The 18,813-nt window shown below is 44.0% G+C and overlaps 1 protein-coding gene across 3 annotated transcripts; it reads left to right on the forward strand.

Annotated features, from left to right (window-relative positions):
* Positions 1 to 11,504: 11,504 nt before the first annotated feature.
* On the forward strand, positions 11,505 to 17,854 carry LOC127767568 (uncharacterized). 3 transcript variants are annotated; one of them, XM_052292944.1, is made up of 13 exons: positions 11,509 to 11,824; positions 11,914 to 12,106; positions 13,299 to 13,379; positions 13,910 to 13,992; positions 14,091 to 14,206; positions 14,286 to 14,396; positions 14,494 to 14,606; positions 14,690 to 14,996; positions 15,078 to 15,161; positions 15,243 to 15,293; positions 15,387 to 15,458; positions 17,150 to 17,218; positions 17,493 to 17,854. In XM_052292944.1, the coding sequence occupies exons 1-13, from the start codon at positions 11,815 to 11,817 to the stop codon at positions 17,523 to 17,525; spliced, it is 1,323 nt and encodes a 440-aa protein (XP_052148904.1). In that variant the 5' UTR covers positions 11,509 to 11,814; the 3' UTR covers positions 17,526 to 17,854. The 3 variants fall into 3 exon arrangements, with proteins under 3 accessions (XP_052148905.1, XP_052148904.1, XP_052148907.1); XM_052292945.1 differs by lacking the exons at positions 17,150 to 17,218; positions 17,493 to 17,854 and adding an exon at positions 15,580 to 15,831 and having other exon boundaries at positions 11,505 to 11,824; XM_052292947.1 differs by lacking the exon at positions 13,299 to 13,379.
* Positions 17,855 to 18,813: the final 959 nt, after the last annotated feature.

An 18,813-nucleotide genomic window follows, 5' to 3' on the forward strand; every position in this document is an offset into this window, starting at 1 on the left:
GTTACCGAATCATTAGTTTTGGGACCCGACACACATCTACCATCGGATGTGTGAACGGTGACTGGGAAAAGCTGCGAGAAAGATTATGCTTTGCCTTCTTTCCGATAACCCGTGTCACTACTCTGCGGATAGAAATTCTGAGTTTCTAGCAGATAAATAAAGAATCAATCGGTGCAGCCTGGTCCAGATTCACTAACCTAGTACAATCTGGCCCAACCTTGTCTATACCCGACCATGTGCTGCTGCCACATTTTCATTCAGGACTAGACAAAGAGTCTGCATTCTATCTAGACGTTACTGCCGGAGGATCATTTATGCATAAAACTCCAATTGAAGGAAAGGTGATTCTAGATCGAATTCTAGAAAACACCTCCTTCATGGACCAATATAATGAGCCCCTCCCCGAGGCATCAGTGTCTAGAATAGAGGAACCTCCGGTTCTCGAATCCGAGCCCGAAGTTTCTACTTCTCTTGTTTCGACCAGAGAACTTCCTCCTGAGCCATCACTCGTTGAGACCGAGGAAATTCAAACTCCGGGCTGTGCTATCTTGTTCAGGGATGGATTTGATGAAGATTACTGGAACACCTTAAACTACTTCAGTAAGAGAAAACCACCAGTTCCCTTAGCACCTCCTGATCCGATAGAGTTCCAGTTTCTCAAGGAAACAGTTCGGGAGTTGACCTCTATTATGAGTGACGAATGGCTAAAGGAGGCTGAGCTTTCTTCCGAAGAAATTCGGATAAATACCGCTCCTCGGCTCATTCCTTGTCACTTAGAGGGGAACGATGTTGGGATTCTCTACAGCCCAACAGTCAGTGTCAATATTGTCTCAAAATCCTTTGTGTTTGCATACCTGAGTAATAAGACAATTACACAGACTGACAAATTCTTCAAGCAACCCAATGGGAGCATTATTGAAGGATTTGGGGTTGTCCAAGATGTGCCGGTCATTCATGACGGCAAGGAGGCAATCCTGGATTTCCACGTTTTTGAAGTCCAGGATTTTGATGTCCTAATCGTGTACCATTTGAGCAGTCAAGGTTCGCCTTGACTGACTCCCTGCCCGAAGAAGAGTATGCAGAGGAAGTAGCAGCTATTCTACCATCCAAGTCTCTTGAATCACTCCTCGACGATGATGTCCCTGACTTTGTCGTAGAAGAAGATGACTCTGGAGAAACTCTTGATCTTCCTACTCTAGAACCGCAGCCGTGACCTCCGCTTGAGCTCAAACCCCCATCCTCAAGGGCTACGCTATGCTTTTCTACATGGCGACAAGGAAGCTCCCGTTGTCATTAATGACAAGCTTTCTAAGGACGAAATCAATCGTCTTCTAGCCATGTTGGAAAAACATCGCTCTGTTCTTGGCTACTCCCTTCAAGATCTCAAGGGAATTAATCCCGCTCTTTGCACACATCGCATTCCTATTGAGCCTGAGAGTTCGCCCTCCAGGGAACCTCAACGACGGCTTAATAATGAGATGCGTGAAGTTGTGAAGAAGGAGATCCTGAAACTCCTGCACGCTGGGATTGTCTATCCTATGCCGTACAGTGGCTGGGTTAGTCCAGTGCAAGTAGTACCTAAGAAAGGAGGAATGACGGTCGTTGCAAATGCCACCAATCAGCTAATCCCTCAACGTACCGCCACGGGATAGAGGATATGTGTTGTCGAATGGACAACTATGCCACGTCGAAAGGCGTGGTTCTCTCAACAACAGTTGGAATGTAAAAGCAATTGTATTGATTCGTAAATTTTTTTGGGGATCCCCCCATTACATGGCCCTAGAGGTCTATTTATAGCCTTAGCACAAGCTTCCACCTTCTAAGGTTTAGGGTTACAGGGGATTTTACATGGTTGCCCTTATGAAAGGGACATTTACATACTTACGCATAGTCATTTGCACATATGGGCCTTTAATGGGCTGATAGGCTGGGCTTGGTCTATGGTGACCGGGCCTAAAAGGCCGGCGGCCTGTTGGGCCTCCTTGATGCCGAACTCGTCATGGCGAAGTTTTTGTAGTTCTCCCGAGATGCCTTTACTTTCGGAGTACCGACGCGGCTTTCCAGCCTTCGCCATCTTCGCTTATGGCTTTCGCCATAGGGCTTCGCCTGAATGGTCTTGACGTCTTTGGCTTGAATCCTTGCTGGTACTATGGTTTTGGCAGGTCCGGCCGAAGGGCTTCATGGCATGCCTCCAACAAGCCCCTCACGGGCAAGGGTGAGAAAGGAGCTTCGCCGGAGACCGTGTAAACTATACGGTATGGCATGAGGTACCCCCTTTCGGCCGATGTTCCTGCTGAAACCTCTTTTTAGACTCCTGCAGAAAGAAAAAAAAATATGAACACTGGCGTTCGCCTTTCGAGAATGGCGAAGCTGTATATGACACTGGGTGAGTATATTTTGCCAAGTTTGTCTGCTTTGCGCGATTCTTGACTTGATTTTTTTTCCTTTCCCCTTTTCCCTATTGTTTTAGCGGGGATTTCGCCGAAAGTTATGCGTTCGACCACCTTTCGGGGATTGGCGAGAAGATTTGTTAACTTTTCAGCTTTCGACTTCCGTTTTCGACTCGTAGCATTTTGCGCTGGGAAAAACGCTTGTGTTTTGCGTAAGTCGAATGTAACGACGTTCGATATTTTTATTTCGAAACAAGCTGTCGCGGTTTCAACGTTCAGCGAGCGATGCTTCAGCCGATTCGTTTCGCCCCCCTGGCGTTTTCGTCGATCAAGCGTTCGCCTTTTATGTAGCTATGTGGTTGTCAAAATGGTGAATTGGAGGCGAAGACATCTTGGTCGAACCTTAGAGGATTACGACCGGTGCCACATCCAGCGCCGCGATGACATTGCCACACTTTGGTTAGACTTCAAAATGACTAATCGTCAAGCTGCTATCGCTTGGTGTCGGTGTGTATTTCGCCTCCTTCCCCCCTTAAAGTCGTGTACAGTATAGATGACGAACTGTGTTTGCCGGACTTAGTAGGGGCGAGGCGAAAATGTCCTGAAACGGATGATGTGATATACTCATAAAATTTTTTGCTCCTTTGTATAACACGTATGTGCTTTTGCCCGATGGAGCTTGTGCGTGTTTTTAAGTTTCTTTTCGCTATCATCATATTTTGTAACTTGTACGTTCGGAAGGGCGAAGCGTGTCGGCCCCCTTGCGTGTTAGCGAAAGGAATTCACATTGACTTTTCAGCCCTCATCATTCGCTCTCGACTTTTGGCATATGCGTCCAGAAACTCTTAAGTATTTGCATAAGTTGAGTGTAGCGACGATCGGTATGTTTTCCGAAAACGAGCCAGCGGTTTCAACGTTCGGCGAGCTGTGCTTCGGCCGATTCGTATTGACCCCCTAGCGTTTTCGTCGATCAAACATTTGCCTTGGGGTTTTTCCACGAAATATCATACACAAAAAAGGCGAAGACGCCCATGAATTTTATATGACTGAGCGTCAGTTTGCATAATCCACGTTTTTCCTTCTTCACCGCTTAAAAATTTTTTTTGTGTTGATCTAACAACTAGCGATGAAGAAGATGCTCAAGGGGGTAGTCCTTCACCATTGAGGACTGCTTTTGCTGATGAATCGAATGTAAAGACCGAATGCCTTTTGGCGGGCAATGGAATTTATCAGTCACTTGTGCTTTTTGGCAAATAAATGGGGTGTGGTGCGTGTTATGGCTGTTCGGCTCGTACTTTCCCCTTTTTGCCTTTGGCATAGGTATTTTTAGGTACTTTGATCGTTTTGACCGTTGTCGACTTTCGGTCTTTTTAGTACTTCGACCTTTTAACTGTTACCGGCTTTCGGTCTTTTCTTTAGTGCTACTAGGGTTTTGCCATTCGTCCCTTTCGGCTGCCCCGTTCGTCTGCGGGTGTGCAACCGATGCGAACTTGATTTCAAGTTTTAGCCCCTCGCACATTTTCTTGGACTTCTCGGACTCAAACCGCTTGTTATTGTCGGTAATGAACTCTTTTGGCAAACCGAATCGGCAGAAAATGTTTTTCCGAACGGATTTTTACACTAGTGCCGAAGGTACTACCTTAGCCCATCGAAGGCGGCTTGACACTTAGGTGTCCAATTGAGTTTGCCGGCCCCTCAGAGCATCTTGAAAAATGATAAATCTCTTTCGGCTGCTCTTGGGAGCAACTCCTTAACTCATTTTCGCCCCCAGCCCTTGTCGCCGTACCTCGCTGGTACTGTGGCGAAGGGTGTGGGTGTGGCGAAAGGCTCTAGAGGCTAGGGTGGCTTCGTAGCCCCCTAGCTTGGAAGCAACTTATTTTCGCCCCCAGCCCTTGACGTCATACCTTATTGGTACTATGGCGAAGGGCGTGGCGTGTGGTGAAACCTCTTCGCCCGCAGCCCTTGACGCCGTGCCTTATTGGTACTATCGCGAAGGGGGTGGGTCGGCGAAACCGGTTCGCCCGCAGCCCTTGACACCGTACCTTATTGGTACTATGGCGAAGGGCGTGGCGTGTGGCGAAACCTCTTCGGCCGCAGCCCTTGACACCGTGCCTTATTGGTACTATGGCGAAGGGTGTGGCGTGTGGCGAAACCTCTTCGCCCGCAACCCTTGACGCCGTACCTTATTGGTACTATGGCGAAGGGCGTGGGTGTGGCGAAACCTGTTCGCCCGTAGCCCTTGACACCGTACCTTATTGGTACTATGGCAAAGGGCATGGCGTGCCTCTTCGCCCGCAGCCCTTGACACCGTGCCTTATTGGTACTATGGCGAAGGGCGTGGCGTGTGGCGAAACCTCTTCGCCCGCAGCCCTTGACGCCGTGCCTTATTTGTACTATGGCGAAGGGCGTGGGTGTGGCGAAACCTCTTCGCCCGCAGCCCTTGACGCCGTCCCTTATTGGTACTAGGACGAAGGGCGTGGGTGTGGTGAAACCTGTTCGCCCGCAGCTTATTGGTACTATGGCGAAGGGCGTGGGTGTGGTGAAACCTCTTCGCCCGCAGCCCTTAACGCCGTACCTTATTGGCACTATGGCGAAGGGCGTGGGTGGGCGAAACCTGTTCACCCGCAGCCCTTGATGACGTACCTTATTGGCACTATGGCGAAGGGCGTGGGTGGGCGAAACCTGTTCGCCCGCACCCCTTGACGCCGTACCTTATTGGCACTATGGCGAAGGGCATGGGTGGGCGAAACGTGTTCGCCCGTAGCCCTTGACGCCGTACCTTATAGGTACTATGGCGAAAGGCATGGGTGTGGCGAAAACTCTTCGCTCGCAGCCCTTGACGCCGTACCTTATTGGTACTATGGCGAAGGGCGTGGCGTGTGGTGAAACCTGTTCGCCCATAGCCCTTGACATCGTATCTTATTGGCACTATGGCGAAGGGCGTGGGTGGGCGAAACCTGTTCGCCCGCAGCCCTTGACGCCGTACCTTATTGGTACTATGACGAAGGGCGTGGCGTGTGGCGAAACCTGTTCGCCCATAGCCCTTGACGCCGTGCCTTATTGGCACTATGGCGAAGGGCGTGGGTGTGGCGAAACCTGTTCGCCCGCAGCCCTTGACGCCGTGCTTTATTGGTACTATGGCGAAGGGCGTGGGTGGGCGAAACCTGTTCGCCCGCAGCCCTTGACATCGTACCTTATTGGTACTATGGCGAAGGGCGTGGGTGTGGCGAAACCTCTTCGCCCGCAGCCCTTGACGCCGTACCTTATTGGTACTATGGCGAAGGGCGTGGCGTGTGGCGAAACTTGTTCGCCCGTAGCCCTTGACACCTGTTAACAACCAAATTTGGTAATATCGGCATCGGGAAAGAAGATTAGATCGAAGCAAAGTTAGAGGCGGAGAGATCGAAAACAGAGCAGGAATCGGCTGGAGTCCAGATCGGCTACGATTAGGATCGGCTGGGTCTGAGTCGGGCTAGGTAAGCTGATGCAGCCGATTCCGACAATGCAACTTGATGTATGACATCGGGTTGAATTGAGGTGCTTCAAGGTGATTGCCGCACATGGATAGAGTCCTGAGAAGGCAATTGTATCTATTAATTAGGATGTTTTATGTAATTTCCTTAGAGATATGCTTGGGCAAAAGTCTGCCGCAAAGACTTATGGTATCTTAGAGTTTGTTAGAGATAGTTGTCGTGTCCGTTATGGACATATCTTGTAATTTTCGGGTATAAATAGACCCGAGCCCTATGTAACTTTTAACACACACGTTCAATACAATCTCGGCGCATCGCCACCTTTTTGCTTTAGTTTTATTTCGACGAGTTCTTGCTTTCGGGTTGAGCTGCATCGGTTTCGATCTTCAACAAGAGGTAAAACTTGTTATGGCGGCTTGCATTCTCGGGATTAGTGCTTCCATCTTTATGACACTCTAATCTTGTTTATGTAATTCATCGAGTTATCATATATCCTACATAATCCTTGGCAATATCGATATCCAACCTACAATCGGCTAATATCCGTCAATAGAAGGCAGCCGATTAGGTTAAATACCGATGTTGACTTAGATTATATAGGATATCTACCACTCCATGACACATCCAACGGCTTGATTGTCTAGATATTGTCCTTCTTTTCATACTTATAGTTGCATCAGTTAAGTTTGATCTTATGAGTCGTGATTAGAATCTCAATCTCTAGCCCGCTTCTTGGTTGCTGATTAGGGTAGTATCGGAGTTTCAGCCGATCTTACCTGATTTAACTACTTTTTATCCTATATGCTTGATTGACATGTTAAATCTGCCCTTTACGTTAAGATCTTGCTGCATTTAAGTATATTAGGCTGTTGTTTAGTATATTCTACTTGCTTTAATATCTTAATATAAGGTGGTATCGGGGTATTAGCCGATACATGCTAGATCTATCTGATCGGTTATGCTATGAACGTATATAGTCTCATTGTTAATATATATTTCGATCTAAGTGATTTATACTGTCTCGGCATGGCGACTGATCTATCCCAATCACTTGATTTAAGTATATATCGATATAAAGAATATATATTGGTAATATATGCAGCCGATCGAGTAGATTCAGTCCTTTCTTATTTATTAATGACTGCCGATCGATGCATATACGACATCAGCTCAAAGATAAATGATATGTCATCGGCACCTAGCCGATCGGCTATCATTTATAGATTTAACTGTGGTTTCTTTGCTTCTATTTCTTGTTGATTACAGGATCAAATCAACTGGCACGCTCATACATTCGAAAGCGAGCTTTGGACCTGCACTGGAGTTAAGCAGATCTCCCAGGCCTCGTGTTTTCCGTCAACAACGCCGTACCTTATTGGCACTATGGCGAAGGGCGTGGCGTGTGGCGAAACCTGTTCGCCCGTAGCCCTTGACACGGTACCTTATTGGCACTATGGCGATGGGCGTGGGTGGGCAAAACCTGTTCGCCCGCAGCCCTTGACGCCGAACCTTATTGGCACTATGGCGAAGGGCGTGGGTGGGTGAAACCTGTTCGCCCGCAGCCCTTGACGCCATACCTTATTGGCACTATATCGAAGGGCATGGGTGGGCGAAACCTGTTCGCCCGCAGCCCTTGACGTCGTACCTTATTGGTACTATGGTGAAGGGCGTTGGTGGGCGAAACCTGTTTGCCCGCAGCCCTTGACACCGTACCTTATTGGCACTATGGTGAAGGGTGTGGATGGGCGAAACCTGTTCGCCCGCAGCCCTTTACGCCGTACCTTTTTGGTACTGTGGCGAAGGGCGTGGGTGTGGCGAAACCTCTTCGCCTGCAGCCCTTGACGCCGTACCTTATTGGTACTTTGGCGAAGGGCTTGGCGTGTGGCGAAAAGGGTCCCATTTCGCCCTTTTGGTCTGGGTATCCCCACGGACGGCGCCAGCTGTTGTCGAATGGAAAACTATGCCACGTCGAAAGGCGTGGTTCTCTTAACAGTAGTTGGAATGTAAAAGCAATTGTATTGATTCGTAAAATTTTTTAGGGATCCCCCCATTACATGGCCCTAGAGGTCTATTTATAGCCTTAGCACAAGCTTGCACCTTCTAAGGTTTAGGGTTACAGGGGATTTTACATGGTTGCCCTTATGAAAGGGACATTTACATGGGTACGCAATGTCATTTGCACATATGGGCTTTTAATGGGCTGATAGGCTGGGCCTGGTCTATGGCGAACGGGCCTAAAAAGCCGGGGGCGGCCTGTTGGGCCTCCTTGATGCCGAACTCATCATGGCGAAGTCTTTGTAGTTCGCCCGAGATGCCTTTAATTTCGGAGTACCGACGCGGCTTTCCAGCCTTTGCCATCTTCGTTTATGGCTTTCGCCATAGGGCTTCGCCTGAATGGTCTTGACGTCTTCGGCTTGAATCCTTGCTGGTACTATGGTTTCGGCAGGTTCGACCGAAGGGCTTCATGGCATGCCTCCAACAATATGTATTGACTACTAGAAACTTAACGAGGCCACAAAGAAGGACCATTTTCCACTACCCTTCATCGATGAAATGTTGGGACGGATAGCATATCACTCCTTCTTCTATTTCCTTGATGGGTATTCCGGGTATCATTAAATTCCCATCTATCCCGAAGACCAAAGCAAGACCACATTCACATGCTCGTATGGAACCTATGCTTATCGTAGGATGTCATTTGGACTGTGCAACGCTCCCGCCCCTTTTCAGAGGTGTATGATGTCCATCTTTTCGGACATGATCGAAGAAATCGTGGAAGTCTTCATGGATGACTTCTCAGTCTATGGGAAGACCTTTGATCTCTCCAAAATTTGGACAAGTCCTTGCAGCAATGCCAAGAAAAGGACCTGGTATTTAGTTGGGACAACTTTCACTTTATGGTCCACGAAGGGATTGTTCTTGGCCATCGAGTCTCTGAGAGAGGTATCAAAGTTGATCGTGCAAAAATCGAAGTCATAGATCAACTTCCACCTCTCGTCAATATCAAAGGAATCCGTAGCATCCTTGATCACGCTGGCTTTTATAGAAGGTTCATCAAGGACTTCTCTACAATCACCAGACCGCTAACAAACTTGTTGGCTAAGGATGCCCCCGTTGATTTTAACGATGTGTGCCTTAAATACTTTGAAACTCTAAAAAAGGCACTCGTTTCCGCGCCAATCATTCAACCTCTTGATTGGACGCTTCCTTTCAAAATAATGTGTGATGCCAACGACTTTGTTGTTGGTGCGGTTTTGAGCCAAACCAAGGATAAAAAGCATCATGCAATCTACTACGCTAGCAAAACTCTAACCGGAGCTCAGTTGAATTATGCAACTACTGAAAAAGAGTTTCTTGCGGTTGTTTTTGCTATCGATAAGTTCATATCTTACTTAGTGGGTGCCAAAGTAATCAATTACACTAATCATGCTGCTCTGAAATACCTGCTCACTAAGAAATATGCTAAGCCACGTCTCTTGAGATGGATCCTCTTACCCCCAAGAATTTGACTTAGAAATTAAGGATAAAAAGAGAGTAGAGAATTATGTAGCAGATCATTTGTCGAGGTTGCAGATCACTAATATGCAGGAACCCCCGATAAATGATTTCCTACGAGACGACATACTAATGGCAGTATGCAACTCCGACCCGTGGTATGCCAAAATCGTCAACTACATGGTTTCTAAGTACGTACCACCAGGAGAGAATCAAAGGAAATTGAAAATGACAGTCATCGCTACATCTGGGATGAGCCATACCTATACTGCGTCTGCTCAGATGGACTCTTAAGGAGATGCGTGCCAATAGAAGAAGGGTTTAAGAAATAGAGAGATGCCACGCAACACCTTATGGTGGGAACTACGGTGCATTCTGCACACAAGCCAAAGGCAAGGAACTACGGTGCCAACAATGTATGAAGATTCGAAGGAATTCGTCAGACGTTGCCAGTGCTGCCAAAAGCAAGGAGGGATCACTACTCGAGATGCGATGCCCCTCACATACAATCTACAAGTAGAAATCTTTGATGTATGGGGCATCAACTTCATGGGACCATTCCGTAAGTCCCAAAACTGCGAGTATATCCTGGTGGCAGTCGACTACGTGTCCAAGTGGGTGGAAGCGATGCCATGCAGAGCTGCAGATGCAAAGCATGCTGAAAGGATGTTCTCGGAGATCATTTTCTCTCACTTTGGGACCCCGAGAATGGTTATAAGCGATGGGAGATCTCATTTCATCGACAAGACCTTTAGAACTCCTGCGCAAGATGGGCGCCAAGCATAACATCACCACACCTTACCATCCTCAGACCAGTGGCAAGGCACAAACATCAAACAAACAGATCAAAAATATTCTGCAGAAAACGGTCCATGCAATGGGAACAGGATGGAAGGATAAGTTACCCGATGCTCTCTGGGCCATAGTAAAAAAGAACTGACCGGGGGTCGACCCACTCTGGCAGTTGGTTCACCGGTTCAACGGTCGAACCGCCAATTTTTATTTATTAATATTATATTTGATTTGCATTATTTTTAATATAGAACCATCACAAATTGGTGAAAATATGCATAAACAAACCAGTATATCTATTATTACATGGTCACAGTATAAAAAAAATAAATGTGGTATGGTAACATGATAAATTCATCATGTCATACTGCCATAGGAAAAATAAAAACCAGTTCAATACTTAAACACCCGTCACCGGTTCAAGGAAAAACCGGTCGGTTCACCGGTTTTTTACCGGTTCGATTGCAGGGGCGGTCTTTTAGCAGAACCGAGCCGGCAAGGTGGCTGGTTCCCTTTTTTTCGGTTCACCGCTGGTCCGGTCCGGTTTTTTTAACTATGGATGTCACTATAGGTTATAAATTTTGGACATGCTTCTCTCAATGTGTCATTAAAATCTCTTAGCACCACCTCTGGCTGGGATTTTTAACTATTTACCACTCTCCCGGATAGCCACTCTTCAAATACCACTCTTTTAGTTCTTCCTAATATTTTGCCATTATAGCGATGTGAAATGTCACTTTTGCCCCCCCTTCCCCTTCCATATCTCTTCTTCCTCTCCCCCGGCAGCGAGACGAGATGGACGCTAGCGGCGGCGGAGCTCGAAGCCCGCAACGCCTCTTTCAGGCAGCCCAGAGCTGCTCTTCCATTTCTCTTCTTCCCCCTCTCTCTCGACAACAAGACTTGATGGGCTATAGCAGCGCGGGAACGACAATGACAGAGCTTGAAGTACGTAGCAGCGGTGGCGAAGCTCAAGTCTAGCGGTGGCGACGGGGAGCTCGGAGTCTTTTCCTTCTGTTCCCGGTGACGGAGATTGAACTCGAGCTTCTGCGCAAGAACGGTGCGCCTCCATCGATGTGTTCCGTCGCTACTACGGGCCCTGAGCTCTACCGCCGCCACTGTCGAGGTCTGCCACTATTGGCCTTGAGCTTCATCGTCGCCTATCTCGTCTCGCCACTGGGAGAGAGGGAGAAGAGAGATGGAAGGGAAGGGCACAAAAGTGATATTTCACATCGCTATAGTGGCAAAAGATTAAGAAGAACAGGAAGAGTCGCATTTGAAGAGCGTCCATCGGAGAGTGGCAAATAGTTAAAAATGCCCCTCTAGGCCTCTAGTTGGGAAGGAAAGGGAAGAAAAACGAGCGGATAAAGAAATCTAAGAAAAGAAAAGTCTTCTTCCTCTTCCTCCCCTCCTCCCGTCCCCATCGCCCAATTCACATGGCTCTGCGTCTCCACGGCCAATTCGATCCAACCCGCGAAGAGAGCCCCCGCTTCTCCCCATCCAATTCCGCCACCTGCTCGTTCTCCCAGTTCCTCCTCGCCGCCCCAGCTGACGACGGCCACCTCTGTTCGATCCACCGCTGACTGGTCCCCCCCCGCTCCTGGTTTCGGGGGCGGTTCTTCGATTCTTGAGATCTTAGCTCCTTCTTCGACGGCCTCACCGCTGCCATGGGCAAGAGTTCGTATCATGTCATCCATTTCGTGGATTCCCCTTGCTGGTTCTTCGCTGCTCGGTGTCATTGGGAATTTTTTCCGTTGTTTCTTTAGGTAAGAAAAACAAGGGTGGTCGAGGAGGCGGCGGCGGTGGTGGAGAGGACCAATTTGACGGAGGTAGTGACGTGGATAGCGTGAGTTCGGTGTCGACGGCGCTGTCCGACCTCCAGCTCGCGCAGGCCACCGAGCAAGTTAGCTCGCAGGATTTTGTTCTTGACAAATACATCGACGATCTCTATGAGAAGAGGTGGATCATTCTCTTTTCCTTTAGCTGGATCAATGATGTCTGCTAGGAGCCTAGGAACTTATATTTTTCCGTTGTACGTTTTTTTTATCAGCAGTTGAATATTTTGATAGACGGATAAGCTTTATGGAATATGTTTGATTTACATTAATGCTATGTACTTCGTGAAAGAAGCTATTCTATAACAACTGCAGTGCCGGCTGGCACCGGTCTTATACAGGATATCGCAATCGTCTCAAGCTGGGCATTGAATTCTGTTGTTATATTGCAATTTTACCTATGTTGCTCAAATTATCATTCACAATTGCTCTTTAAATGATGAATTGTGCATGGTTTCATCTAATAATTCCAATTAATTCTTGGCAGTTCATTTATGGTCTCGGAGATGCAACTAACAATCTAACAATTAGTCTATGTTGAACTGTCTCTATTTATTTGTAGAATTGGAATAAATATTATTTACCAGCACATGGGTTTTTATCAATAGAGAGCATGTGCTATTGCTACCTCTACTGGTAAATTTGAGTTTCATAATGTGTTTTTCCATTAAAAATACTTGTGAATACATATGCTCTTGCACACTAGATTATCAAGTTATATTAACAATGCTTGAACCATTAAATCCTCTACTAATAATCTTTTTTCTGTATGTTAGTGAGATTATTAGTTTTAGTAAAGAATTCACATAAATTAATAGATAGTTCATATACACTAATGCAGCAAAGAATCCATCAATTCAAATTGCTCTTTGATTTCTTTGTTTATTAGTTTGATAAAGTAGATAGATTGTTTAATAATTGGAAAAAAAAAAGGCAAGTTGTGAGTAGAGTTCAAAGAGTCATTTTTAAGAGGAAATTGTGAGTGTGTTGGGGATTAAACACGAGACCTTGGGGTTGAAACCACATACCCCTTGCCACTGCACTATCAAGTGCATCAACCACACCCCTTTATGCTCTTCACACCACCATGTTCTTTCTTTGCGGTATTTATAAAATGAATGATGAAACAAGAACAGAATACTATTGAAAGAGTCAAGCTCTCCCAGAAAGTGAAAAGAATAAAGTACACACAAGTACTATAAATACTGCTTCCAGGTTGTGTACTTTTCAGTTTTTGCTTTTTGTAATAGTATAAAAGCACTACTATTTGTTTTATATTAACGCGCATATTAAATCAACTGCTGTGATTGGTCCAGGGGATCCACAAGAGAGGCAGCATTAGGCGCTCTTGTTGATGCTTTTGAAAGTTTTGTGCTACTTGATTTAGTGGAAAACAAGTAAGTTCATGGTTGTTAAATATTGTTGCAGCCATTGAACTGATGGGCATATGACTGTACTATTCATTCATGAGAATTTAGATTCAGCAATTTGCATAACCCAAATTTATTGTGTTCTAGTTTCAAGTATCTAGTGAGAAGTGAGATTACATGCAAGCTGATAAACTGTAGGTCCTATGGTTCAACCATACTAAGTCAAATATTACAGTAGCAAACTTCTGGATAAAGGCATTCCCTTTTATCTAGCAATTTACATCATACATAATGAGTTACTAGTGAACAGATTGGTATATGTCATTTCTATGTTCATTCATAGGATTGTACCTTCCTCCTTTCCATACTATTCAATATTTATAGTGAGCTTACGCATGCATTATTGCAAGCAGACAAGCATTCTTTCCATAGTTTAGCCACAGTTGGTCCAATCATAACTTTTTCTTCTATAGGAGTTGCAAGCATTTGAACAATGTCATGCCATCTTTTTTGTCAATCTATCCTGAAAGTTTACCTTTCTTTTTAATCTTTTGAAGGTATGCCACACTTTTGAACCAATTTATCAATTCAATAAAAAAAGGATCCATAAAGGAGGTCTGTCTGGCTTGTCACACCACTGGTTAGTATCCTTCTCTGTCCATGGGTATTCGTAGTTTAGGCTGTGCAGCAGAATATCTGCTGTTCTGAACTTCTTTTGTTCTTTTTTAAACTTGCGAGGCTTACTGGCCATTACACTTGGTGCTGGAAGTAGTTCTCATGAAATAATGGATGAGTCCCGTCTGCAGCTTCTGAGAGTCCTCCAAACTTGGCCTGATGCTTCAAAAATGATATCTGTATGTTTAGTTTCTTTTTTGTTCATCCAGCAACTGAATTTGGATTTTCAGGAGGCACCACTAACCTGAACTCTTATAGGCACTTGATTGCTTAGCTGTTGTCACATTTGTTGGTGCAACTGATCTATCTGAAACCCAGCTATCTATGAAAGCCATCTGGGATGTGATTCACCCTAAGTCAGGATCCAATGTAAGGGTGAATAACTTGTGGTGATGGCTTGGTAATAATTGCAAAATGTTATATCTGTTGTCATCTGAACATAAATCTTTTGCATGGATTTTTATAGGTTGGAATTGTCAGAAAACCAAAGCCTCCCTTGTTAGCAGCTGCTGTGTCTGCATGGGCACTTCTTTTGACAACTATTGTTTCATCAAAAAGAAACGTTGACTCTTGGAAAGAGTTAGTGAAGCTCAGTCTCTGTTTTCTTCTCTGCACCGAACTATATGTCAAACTATATCTTGATATTCTTCTTTTGGATGCAGGTCAATTACATTTCTTTCTGCTCTTCTAGAAGCGGAGGACCGTGCTGTGCGGATGGCTGCTGGTGAAGCATTAGCACTGTGCTTCGAGTTAAAACTGCTTGATGTTTTCTCCAATGAAGAAGTTGAGGTGGACACTGCAGAAGCTAGTGGTTCTAAGAACCAACTTTTCTTGAATATGCAAGCATTGAAGGCCAAAATATCTGGTCTAGTCTATAATCTCTCTATGGAAGCGGGGGGAAGAGGTGCTGACAAGAAAAATCTGAATGATCAAAGAGACTTATTCCAACGAATCTCAGATTTTATTAAGGTCTAACTTTATTGTATTCTTGTTGTATCATGAATGTTTTAATAGCTTTTTTTTCTGATCATCTAATTACCTTTTTTGCAGACTGGTGAGTGCCTTGAAGAATCACTTAGAATTGCAGGCAAGCATGGTATTTTAAGAGTTACATCATGGCGTGAATCAATACAGGTGTTTGTTTTATTTCAATGATTATCTGAACTTTTGTGCTTGCACATTTATAAATTTGCTAATTTGTGTATCTTTGGTTAGTTGAACTATTTGAGGCGGTTCCTTGGGCGAGGATTTCTGAAGCATGCACAAGTTAGTATCGGTGAAATTATGCATATTAATTTCTTTTCTATTACTTATATTTCTGCTTTATATTCAGACTGGCATTCATAATTTTTATGACAGGACAATGGATTGCTACATGATATCTTTGACATCAAAATGGATAAAACTGAAAACATGTCAACCACTGAAAAGGTAAGCTTTTCATAGCTTTGGACTTGCTTTGCATTCTGATTATGTTTTGTAGGGTGTTATTTAGAGTTTTGTTTGGTATGTCTGCTTGGCAATTTCCGGTGATATGTACTTTGATTTTCAGATACATTTTATACTTTTGGGTAGTGCTGCATCCAGGCTTCTCCGTGCAGTGTTGATTTATTTATAAGTTGCAGTGTTGCCCTCCTGGGGATAATCAATCACCAGTTTTATGGTACATATAGAATTGATTTGAATAGTCTATGCTTGCATATCAAGTTTTTATTAATTGATTAATTCGTTTCTTAACCTGTTACTGGCTTATATTTTAACTAGCAAAGTACCCATGCGTTGCGATGGATGAAGTCAATAATAATTGCATACATGGATGATTATAAGAAATATATTGATACTAACTTAAAAAAAATTATATTTTACATATTACTAATTAAGTTTGTAACCATAAGTTTATTGGTATTAATTAGGTCACGTAATATTATTTTTATTTATTAATTACTTCATTCCAAATTTTTAATGGCAAAATTTAAAACGTGCACATCTCTTTCCAATGAAAACATCAACTGCCAACACTAGCTTTATCGTAAATTATTTGTCATATGTAGCACACGATAATTATGCAGTTCACACTCATCATACCAATATAAGGACCCCCTTAATCTCTCCTCATTTAGTATGTACGTTCTCCCAATATCAACTTTGTGTATAGGACCGGAGGTGATCGACGATGGAGGCAGCGAAAGCTGTTCTAGTGCATGGCGAGCGCAGCGCTGGTGACAGTGGGTTTAGCGTGGAGTTTATCCACCAAGATTTTGCCAGGTCGCCGCTCCATGATCCCGTGCTGACCACGAAAATCCACGTGCTCAGTGCCGTACGTGTGACCGTTCATGGCATGTGTCGGCGTGCTCGCAGGATCTTTTGAAGTGGTGGATGATGGTGTCATGTCGAAGGTCGTGACCTGGTGATTTGAGTACCTGATGGCACTCACCGCCTCACTGACACGTTCAATGATCATCATCGCCAACACAGGCAGTGAGGTTGAACTGGTTATGTGCAAGTAGGGGAGCAACCACACCAAAAGAGCACCCGGTGACGGAGTGACTCCGGTGATACAGTTTGACTGGCCAGCATGTTTGTTCCCTGGAGATAGGCATAGGCTGGTTGGCCTCACTTTGGCATAGGGCATGACAATCCTCAGTGTACCGTGTTCGACGTTACGACGCGATCTGGTGATGGGTGAAAAAGGGAAAAGGACGGAAAGCGCGATGTAATCTGGCGTGATCTCAACTCAGTGGTCCCGCGTGATCTTTGAGAACGAGCTAGCACATCTCAATCTCGATCTTTAACGGACGACCTACAAAAGGACTTGCGGGGAAATAGGAATCGAATAAAGGGCTTCCACTCTCGTGAAGCTGTTTTCTACTAGCGATGGATGAAATCTTTTTTCCAAAATACTTACGTACTCCGTATTTTTTAAGTAGGTATAGATTTGTATATAGTCTATCCATACATATTCAAGCTTTTCCTTATATGTTACTCCGTTCATTTCCTATCTGTTACTGTTCTATTTTTGGCATGCTTGTGTGATAGACATCTAGACATGGACATTTTTGTTTTGGGCATGGAACCTAGACGTGTTTTTTTTTAATCACAAGTGCGATCACCTGTTCTTGCAGAAAATCTATAGGTCTGGAGAAGAGAAAGGAAGAGCTCTAAAGTTGAATAAGGAGCGTCGTTTAGCCCAAGTAAGATAAACGTGCAATATTATCCATTTTGTTTTTGTTCACACTGGCAGAGTGCAAATCCACTTGATGTTATTCTTCAGCCTTATTAGTAGTTGTGGGATCTTCCAAATTTTTTAGGCTATATGTAGCAGTCGAAGCTCTTGATGAAAATCAAGTAGCATCTTTGATATAACTTACATTTCCTTGTTCAATATAGTTTGATGTTCCATTTCTAATTTGTTAATTCATTGTAGTAATGATTACTGATCACGTTGAATGTTTTGCGTATGCACAGATGAGGAAGCAAAATATCTTAAACGAGCAATAAAGGATAGGGATGTTCTATTCTTCCTGGAATTTTGTATAGCCGAAATCCTATCAGATATTGAGTGTGTTTATAGGCCAATGTTAATTCATTCAAGAGCGTTACAAACTTAATACAATATACAATGTACTTATAAATTAGAACACAATGTTACTGAAAAAACACTTCTGAAGAATTATTTGTAACTTCCTGCTGGTACAGCAGATTTAAACACGCAGTTGTCTAAACAGTATTTTCCCTTTCTAGTTTGTTTGTACATGGTTAAAACTAGGTTATTGGCTTTATAGTACAATATAAGCATTTGATAATCAAATGCTTATAAACTTGTTTTCTTTTGCGTAAATTTGCTACGAGACACTGAAAAAACATGGTCTTTGCTGGACAACACTGCAAAAACGTAAATTTGTTCGAGGACACGTAGGAAGCGTGATAATTTGCTGGCAGACACCATACGTATTATTTTATGATTTTGTACTATAGAGTAAACTTTTTCAATATATGTGTTTTAGGGATGAAAACAGAGCGGATACGGACGGATAATGCTCATACCATATTCGTTTTCATATTTTTTACCGGATACGAAAACGAATACGGATAGCTCGAATACGGAAACAAATACGGATTATCTCGAATACGAATAAGAATCGAATATGATCGGACACGAATACGGAAACAAATTTTTCTCGGAACACGAAAACCAACTCAACTTCTAATAGAAACAAATATCAACATATATAATTATATCATTTTATATAAAATTTAAATAATATTAATAGTATGGCCTAGTGTTAAGAGATAAACTACTATTAAAATCTATAAAGGTATATTGAGTTAGAAAGAAATGGGGTATGTCTCATGGGTCCTGCGGATATCTGAATAGCACTGTTCACCGAATATCCGAATTATTATCCGTATCCGACGAAAACCCTGATACCATATTCGTATTCGTATCCGGGAGAAAATATCCGTATTCGTATCCGTATCCGAAATATCTGAGAATTATCCGATCTGAAAGGTATCCGTATCCGTTTTTGTCCGGAGCGGACGGAAACTATCCGCTCCGTTTTCATCCCTACTGTGTTTAGATCCATGGGTGAAAATTTTTGCCGTGTCACATCGGATATACGGACACACATTTAAAGTATTAAACGTAGTTTAATAACAAAACAAATTACAGATTCTGCCTGTAAACTGCGAGACGAAGTTATTAGCAAATGTTTACTGTAGCACCACATTGTTAAATCATAGAGTAATTAGGCTTACAAGATTCGTCTCGTAAATTAGTCGCAAT

This window comes from Oryza glaberrima, chromosome 3 (genome assembly GCF_000147395.1).
Source record: "Oryza glaberrima chromosome 3, OglaRS2, whole genome shotgun sequence".
Lineage (NCBI taxonomy): Eukaryota > Viridiplantae > Streptophyta > Magnoliopsida > Poales > Poaceae > Oryza > Oryza glaberrima.